Raw genomic sequence first — 9355 nt, forward strand, 5'->3', positions numbered from 1 at the left:
AAGTGTCCCAATTTAGTGCCTCTTCATCGGTCTAACTACAGTCCCAGGTGGGGGGATAGCCATCTGCTTAGCATAACTGCCATTCAGAATCAATGGTAATGCTACCAAGCTAGGCTAGCTAGGTATGCTAACTGTCGGTATACATCGTGAAAAACCACCAAAATACTCATGTCACTGGCTTTAATTTGAGAATGGCATGTTATTAGTACATTTAATATCAGTACAGTTGTTTAATTACTGCTGATATTTACATTTACGGTCGGTAGCCTTGTGGTGTACTGACTCTGCTATCATTGCCACCGTAACCATTATGTCCGCCATTGTTTTCGAAATAAAACGAAAAGCTCCGGTTGGGAATGGCGCACAGAGTTATGGGTAATAAATGCCGCCATTAGGGCATCAAGGAAGCTCAGACCCTCTCTTGAAAAACGACCGTTATGTGACGTATTTCAAAGTCTCTGACTAAAGCGGAACTGAAGGTTTAAGCCAAATGGGACACTCCTTGCTCTCTTGATAGGAAGGAAGGAAGGAAGGAAGGAGGCATTTTAAGACCTTTGGAACGGGGGGCTTGTGTCAGATCTACAAGTCCCGTATGAACACCGTTTCACCATGCTCATCAGACCTCAGGGTTGTCTGACCCTCTTCTTTCAAATCAGTGGAGGTTGCTCAGGTAGGATTGGACGAGGGCCGTTCTAGGGAGGAGTTTCACGAACGGTCGATTGTGGGTTTATTGGAAGCTTATTCGGCACATGCGTTAAATGAGTTAAAAAAAATTAACGGATTAATCCTGTAAATGAATCATAACGCGTTTACGCGTTATTTTCACAGCTCTAGTATATATGTCTATGGACGGGATCTCAAGCATGCGAAAAGACGTCATCTCCAGTTCTCTGATTTCAAAAGTTACAAGGGCGTTCTACGATATACAACCAAATCCGATCGAGTTATCTTGGGGTGTAAAACGGCATACGTCGCCAAATATGGCATCGCTTCATTCATCAAGAAGGAGCTATCTTGCAGCGTTAGTGAGAATCCAGTTAAGTTCTCTTGGCTAAATACAGATAAGTTGCATGAAGCTCACAAAGGGGTTAATCACATATGGTGAAAAGGTACTTGATAAAAAGGTCTCATGAAAAAGTATTTTTGCAGAGTGTACACATTTCACATAATTGATAGCCCTAAACGACCTGGCTCCAAACTACCTTAAGGAATTAGTTGTCCCCTATTGCCCTCCAAGGCTGCTCCGTTCCCAGGGTGCAGGCCTCCTGGTAATTCCAAGAATATCAAAAAACACAATAGGAGGCAGAGCCTTTAGCTACCGAGCCCCTCTCCTCTGGAACAATCTCCCTGCCTCCATCAGAGAAGCAGACACTGTGCCTATATTCAAATCAAGACTTAAAACATTCCTCTTTAGTGCATCCTATAGTCAAAAGTAATCACGTCAACAAACCCATTACCTGCTGTGCCAGCCACCCAGACATAAAATATGTGCTACAGACAGCGCATGTTGTACCGTGTAGGAAGGCCTTTACAGTTCCCGGGTACAGCATACGGCGCGTGTTGCGACTGTCACCAGCCAAATGGGCACTGCTGCCCTGCAACCCTAACAAAGCTTACGACTAAAATCTCCACATATACCAAACTAAACAAAATGCTCAATGCCAGCAAAACTAAAACATATCTAAACACATGCAATACCCCCCTAATCAACAAAACTGGGCTACAGACAGCGTATGTTGTACCCTGTAGGAGGGCCTTTACGGATCCCGGGTACAGCATACGGCGCGTGTTGCGACTTTCACCAGCCAATTGGGCACTGCTGTATACCCTGCGACCCTGAAGCTCACGACTGATATCTCCATAAGTACATTACTAAACTAAATGACAAATTGCCAGCATTAATTAACTTATCTTTTCCCTTTCTCTTTCTCTCTCTCTCTCTCTCTCCTTTCATATCATATTGCTTATGCCTACAATAACACTGATAAAATAGCCATATTGCCTACTGTTAAATCTACTTCCCAAATGTTTCTCCCTACCTGTTTCTGAAATTGATGTTTACTAACATAAATGTTCTCTCGCCCTTATAGCATGTTCCAATCACTGATGGTAATGGAAATATTGCTCCTCACCCCCACCATTCCTCATCTACGCACATGGACAGCTGAACGCTACCCACTCACTTTCTCCCTTTTCTTTCCCTTTTCTTTCCCTACTAATCAAGACTTTCTCCCCATGGGACGCTGCTGTACTCTCTACACCTGGTCTACCTGGAGAAACCCTCGGCCAATTGCACCCACCGCCACTGCATTGCCGTACACTTACTCTACCCCATACCCTATGCTAGCATTGTGTACAACCCCTGTTGCTTCCTTTCCCCTTCTGCCACACAACCCTCCCCCTTCCCCCCTTCCCACCTTCCTATCTCCACCCGGCCGACCTCAAGCAGATGGGTCACCCCATATGTGCCGTGGTTCTGCTTAAGGTTTCTTCCTGCCTAACAGGGAGTTTTTTCTTGCCCCTGTTGCCAGTGTGCATGCACTAAGGGGGTCTAGGCTCTGGGCTCTGTTAAGCGCCTAGAGGCAATTGTATTGTTATGGCACTATACAAATAGAATTGAATTGTATTGAATAACAAATTGAAAACTTTGTTTTGATTTCCATTGTAGGAGGCAATAAATTGAGCATTCCAAAGAAATTGGGACATTTTTGGGTCTTAAATTATATTTGTTGAGGTCTTAAAAAGGTCTTAAAAAGCATTACATTTTACTTTTTAAATGGTGCAAGAACCCTGATTTATACATGTTTACATTTATAGATTAGCTACACATATACATTTATACATACACGTATACATTTATACATTAGCTACACGTATACATTTATACATACACGTATACATTTATACATTAGCTACACGTATACATTTATACATACCCGTGTATATTTATACATTAGATACACGTATACATTTTCGCTTCAGAACTGAATAATGATGCATTTTTTGCACGGTTTGTCTGTGTTGGATATACTCAGGCCTTCTCTGATCGCATTCTGAGGGTTTTCTCCATGGATTGCAAGAGGATGTCTGGTGAGATCTTCGAACAAACAATGCCATCAGCAAAACACTGGAGGATCAATTACAAAACAGGTCAACCTGATCTAAAGTTCTGCATTTCTGTCAGTCATAAAGTAAACGTCAAGTTGTAACGTACTAATTTAGAACATGTTGTTCGGTTCTATCAGAACTATTTTAGAACATGATGTTCGGTTCTATCAATACTAATTTAGAACATGATGTTCGGTTCTATCAATACTATTTTAGAACATGATGTTCGGTTCTATCGATACTAATTTAGAACATGATGTTCGGTTCTATCAATACTATTTTAGAACTTGATGTTCGGTTCTATCAATACTATTTTTAGAACATGATGTTTGGTTCTATCAGTACTAATTTAGAACATGTTGTTCGGTTCTATCAATACTAATTGAGAACATGTGCCACATCTTTCAGAACTACCCAGCAGCCCCAGCGAGTACGCCACCTCTGCAGCGCGGAGTGTAATTGGTCAGGTGCTGGAGGGGGTGCAGCTGCTGCCTGAGGAGGCTCGAGTTCCAGCGCTGACGGAGGCCATGACTGGGTTCATGGAGGCCTGGATGGAGCACATCCTCAAGCAGAAAATCAAGTTCAGGTGGGAATGCGTTTGGGATTCAGGTGGGAATACGTTTGGGATTCAGGTGGGAATGCGTTTGGGATTCAGGTGGGATGCTTTTGGGATTCAGGTGGGATGCTTTTGGGATTCAGGTGGGAATGCGTTTGGGATTTAGATAGGAATGCGTTTTGGATTCAGATAAGGATGCATTTGGGATTTTCTGTGTCATTAGAAGACCTTTTTCATAGTCACACACATGCACACTCACACTCACACTCACACAGGCATACACATGCACGATATAAACTCCTCAAAAAAAGTTCGGAAACATTTCTTCAGTCGATTATCCCTCCCCTTTAATAATACCAAAGCAAGTTTTTCTTCCGGGACAACGTTGTACTTTGCCTGGCTGAGGTTTGTAAAAGACCATAAGGATTGAACCAAAGCGGACTGGAGGTTCTTCTAAGTTCGTCTTCTCTGATGAGTCCAATTTCACAGTAGGTGCAAGACTCTGTGGCCTGTAGGCCTCTCCAGGTCTCCGTCTAACCATCAGACGACCATGTGTTGGGCAAAGCTGAAAATTGGACTCATCAGAGAAGACGAACTTAGAAGGACCTCCAGTCCGCTTTGGTTCAATCCTTATGGTCTTTTTCAAACCTCAGCCAGGCAAAGTACAACGTTGTCCCGCAAGAAAAACTTGCTTCCTTTTGCTCTGACAATGCAGCAGGGCAATGCTCCATGCCACACAGCCAGGCCAGTAAAGGTGTGGATGGAGTACCACCAGATCAGGACCCTGTCATGGCCAGCCCAATTTCGAGACCTGAATCCCATTAAAAACCTCTGAAATGTGCCCTGTTGATGAAACCGCCCTTATACCTCTCTGCTTCTCTCTCTGTTGATGAAACTGCCCTTATACCTCTCTGCTCCTCTCTCTGTTGATGAAGATGCCTTATACCTCTCTGCTCCTCTCTCTGTTGAAACCGCCCTAAGACCTCTCTGCTCCTCTCTCTGTTGATGCAACCGCCCTTATACCTCTCTGCTCCTCTCTCTGTTGATGAAGATGCCTTATGCCTCTCTGCTCCTCTCTCTGTTGAAACTGCCCTAAGACCTCTCTGCTCCTCTCTCTGTTGATGCAACCGCCCTTATGCCTCTCTGCTCCTCTCTCTGTTGATGGAGATGCCTTATGCCTCTCTGCTCCTCTCTCTGTTGATGAAACTGCCCTTAGACCTCTCTGCTCCTCTCTCTGTTGATGCAACTGCCCTGATGCCTCTCTTCTCCTCTCTCTGTTGATGCAACTGCCCTTATACCTCTCTGCTCCTCTCTCTGTTGATGCAACTGCCCAGATGCCTCTCTGCTCCTCTCTCTGTTGATGCAACTGCCCTGATGCCTCTCTGCTCCTCTCTCTGTTGATGCAACTGCCCTTATACCTCTCTGCTCCTCTCTCTGTTGATGCAACTGCCCTGATGCCTCTCTTCTCCTCTCTCTGTTGATGAAACTGCCCTTATACCTCTCGGCTCCTCTCTCTGTTGATGCAACTGCCCTTATACCTCTCTGCTCCTCTCTCTGTTGATGCAACTGCCCTGATGCCTCTCTTCTCCTCTCTCTGTTGATGAAGATGCCTTAGACCTCTCTGCTCCTCTCCCTTTCAGTATCCAGGGAGCGCTGCAGCTGAAGCAGGACTTTGAGCTGATCCGAGACCTGCTGGGCTCCGAGGAGTACAGCCTGTCGGAGGAGCTGCACCAGAGGCTGCTGTCCCTGCAGGTGTTCCAGCAGGTAGACGCCGCCATCATGTGCCTGCTGCAGCAGCCCATGGCCAAGCCCTACATGCCGTCACGAGCCTGGGAGCCCTTTCGACACTGCTGTGGGTCTCACACCCTACACACGCCACCTACACACACCTCATACACCCTAACACTAACCTTAACCCAAGCCCTACATGCCGTCACGAGCATCGGAGCCCTTTCGACACTGCTGTGAGTCTCACACACCCTACTGTATGAGACCTCATCATGTACTGCTTAGGCTCTGAGTCTCTAACACCACCTATAAGACAGACCTCATACTGTTATGATTAAGCTCTGAGTCTCTAACACCTACTATAAGACAGACCTCATACTGTTATGATTAAGCTCTGAGTCTCTAACACCACCTATACAACCTCATCATGTACTGCTTAGGCTCTGAGTCTCTAACACCACCTATACAACCTCATTATGTACTGCTTAGGCTCTGAGTCTCCTACATCCCCTATAAGACAGACCTCATGTTCTTAGTCTCTAACACCACCTATGAGACAGACCTCATCATGTACTGCTTAGGCTCTGAGTCTCCAACACCACCTATGAGACCACATCATGTTATGATTAGGCTCTGCTTTCATATGGAGTACTGTGGACAATTATTTTCGTTTTCAAAAGAACTCTAGCATCCGACTTCTGTACAAGCTGAAGCTGTTCGATGGTTTAGGAAGGATGTATTTAGGAAGGATGGCTTAAGTGAAGGCCCAAATGCTCCTAAACACCATGTATGTGTAGAGATATAGTGCTAATCTTATGCTACAGCGATGCATTTCACAGTAACAGTGTTTTTTTTTATTACATTGAACCTAGATTATTAGGTGTTTAATATTATATTGTCAGTTTAATTGTCAAAATCATAAGTCATCACTTAATATAAAACAAGGAAAATGTGTTTCAAAGATCAAACTGGGAAGAAATGAGGATATAAATGGGAGCAATGAAAATAAAAGGCCATTACACTTGCAAAGATCTGCCAAAGTTGTAGGCTTGCTGGCGAGTAAAATCAAGATGAAAGAATCAATCAATGTAATTGAGCTGTCATGCTTAAATTCACTTCTCTGCCAGACACTAGAAGTAGGCATAAGTACAACAGGTTACCTCGCAAGGATGGCAACAGAAAAGGCAAACTTTTCTGCAGAAGATAATGAGATCATAGTCGCTGGGTTGGAGGAGAATAAAGGTTTTAATTCTCCAGGCTAACAAACACTATAATAAACAAAAAACAAGATTTCAGACACAATCACATAAAGGTAAAAGCCGTAGGTCCTGTACAGGACATGGTAAAAAAGATGGCAAAAAGATGCTGCTAAACATATACCGAAAGGATATTTATATATTTGGGAAATACTATTTTTGCTAAAAATAAAACCTGAGTGATCAATCTTTTAGATTAGATATGATTTGCTGGCAAAAGAGGCAGGATTTCTTCTTCTTGACATTGTCCTTTTCTCCACCTGCAGGCCCCAGCATTACCCAAGTGGACCAGGCTGCTGGCAGTCTCAACAATCTGGACAGCATGGATGTGCAGGCAGCCTGCCAGGGCTCACTGGTCCAGGCCCAGGACTCCCTCGCCTCAGAGCTGGTCTCGGCACTGCCTGACTCCTATCTTCCTCTGGCTCAACAAGAGTGGCTGGATCTGCGCATCCACAACAGCTCTCGCTGGAAGCTCCCTGGCCTTCACTGCTTCACCCGGACCGAGTCATGACATGGACCACTGTCATTCTGGGTTAGGGTTACCAGGGTTACCAGGACCGAGTCATGAAATGGACCACTGTCATTCTGGGTTAGGGTTACCAGGGTTACCAGGACCGAGTCATGAAATGGACCACTGTCATTCTGGGTTACCAGGGTTACCAGGACAGAGTCATGAAATGGACCACTGTCATTATGGGATAGGGTTACCAGGGTTACCAGGACCGAGTCATGAAATGGACCACTGTCATTATGGGTTAGCACTGCTTCACCAGGATCTGGAATAAGGGTTAGGGTTAAGGCACGGTGGCAGTCCTTATAAACACAGCTGTAGAGGGTAAATGAAAGTGGCGAGTGACCAAACATACAGCCCAACAGAATGTGTTTAATAGGGCCGGTACCGTGCCTTATTCCAGGGTTAACCTTAACCTTAACCCTAACCCTTATTACTGGGTTAACCCTAACCCTTTTTCCAGGTCAGTTCCCAAGTGCCTCACAGTGCAGAATGAAAAACAGGGCGTCCATTTTGTGACAAGTCAAAGTTTGTTGGTAGTCATACTGAAGAGGCTTCTGTCTTTGTAGGAAATAACAAATGTATTTATTTATTTTGCAAAAAATCTTCCATTTTACATCAAACAATTATTAGTTGATTCTTTATACACTTCAATCGTTTTATATAGCCCTTTAAAAAAAAATAAACTTATTTTTCTCATTTGACAACCCATGTCACTTTTTTGATAAGTTATGAGTTTGAAACCATTGTAGGACTTCTTCATTTTGATTCTTTTTATTATGTTTGTGTTCATTTTTCTTTTTCAGGATTGAATAAACAAACAAATGAATGTAACTAAATGGGATCTCTGGGTCTCTTTATTTCTGTGTATTGCTTTAATATTTTTAAATCGAGGCACTAATGCAAGTGAACAGTATAAGTGGCATGCTATTGGTTGTCTGTTCTCCTTGTCAGTAAAGTGATTGGTATTAGTTTGCAGAACCTCTACCATGTATCATACTCCACTCATCCCTACAATGTATCATACTCCATTCACCTCTACCATGTATCATACTCCATTCATCCCTACAATGTAACATACTCCACTCATCTACCATGTAACATACTCCATTCATCTCACCTTTAAGGGTTCGATAGCTTGGCACATACAGCTCTGGAAAAAATGAAGAGACCACTTTAAATTGATCTTGAATCTCAACAGTGGGGAAAATAAGTATTTGAACCCCTGGCACGTTTGCAAAGAAATGTGTGATCTATAACTATAATTGTTATAAAAATGCAGTTTTCTGGATGTTTTTGTTGACATTCTGTCTCTCACTGTTAAAATAGACCTACCATTACAATTATAGATCACACATTTCTTTGCAATTGGCCAAACTTGCAAAAATGTATTTTCCCCACTGTATGGCAGCCATTCCATTCCAGTGTCTGTTGAATTCCAATACAGGCACATTTAATTCTACTTAATAAGGTACTGATTAGGTGATCACCTGAAACAAAACTTATTTAATAATGAAAAGTATAAAAATCAGTGCCATGGTCATCTTTACAGTGTCAAGTTGAGGTGCTCGGTTAAGGTTTAGCCTGTGGCGATATTAGTGTAAAAATTGAGAATTTTCTTCAGCGAAAGAATGGCACTGGTAATGTCATACTACCGAAAACTACTACAATTCAGCGTAAATACAACCCTGATTTTATTAGATTTGATTTTGTGAATGGAGGTGACGACGTTGAGCCCAGGGCGCAGTGTGTTGAGTGCGTTTTAAAGCTGACTAATGAGGCGCTCAAACCTTCAAATCTGAATCGACATTTGGAGACGTGACATGCAGCACTCACATACAGAACCAGGTCCTGGAAAGGATGAAAGGTAGACCGTTCCTCTTAAAACAAGTTAGACGAGTCGACGGACGTCAGTGAAGCTGCATTAGGGCTGTTTTTTGTGCGTTATCATTGGAGTGGTATTGTACAAGAGGACATGCTTTTCTGTGGAGAGGTACCAACTCGAATTACACTGCTGGCAAGGAATACTCAGTTCTATTTATGTTGTAGTAGATTGCAGCAACAGATTTAAAACATTGTTTGCATGTTTCATCACTTGTTTTGAGTGCATGCTTTTGGGTCTGTTCTGGTTTTATTTCCTTGCTTGTTTGCTGTGCACAAATAAGCCTTGCCCTACTGCGATTTAGTTCCTTTGTT

General features: G+C 43.3%; 1 protein-coding gene across 2 annotated transcripts in view; it reads left to right on the forward strand.

The window, feature by feature from the left end:
• ccdc142 (coiled-coil domain containing 142) overlaps positions 1–7896 on the forward strand; it is a 36426-nt gene extending 28530 nt beyond the window's left edge. Inside the window, exons 10-13 of one of the 2 annotated variants that reach the window (XM_080841265.1) lie at positions 3036–3150; positions 3517–3694; positions 5305–5516; positions 6915–7896. In XM_080841265.1, coding sequence (XP_080697391.1) covers positions 3036–3150; positions 3517–3694; positions 5305–5516; positions 6915–7159 — 750 coding nt within the window. In that variant the 3' untranslated portion in view covers positions 7160–7896. The remainder of the gene's footprint in view (positions 1–3035; positions 3151–3516; positions 3695–5304; positions 5517–6914) is intronic. The other variant, XM_080841266.1, reaches the window with a different exon arrangement.
• The last annotated feature ends 1459 nt before the right edge of the window (positions 7897–9355 follow it).

Source organism: Sprattus sprattus, assembly GCF_963457725.1.
Source record: "Sprattus sprattus genome assembly, chromosome: 6".
Classification (NCBI taxonomy): domain Eukaryota; kingdom Metazoa; phylum Chordata; class Actinopteri; order Clupeiformes; family Clupeidae; genus Sprattus; species Sprattus sprattus.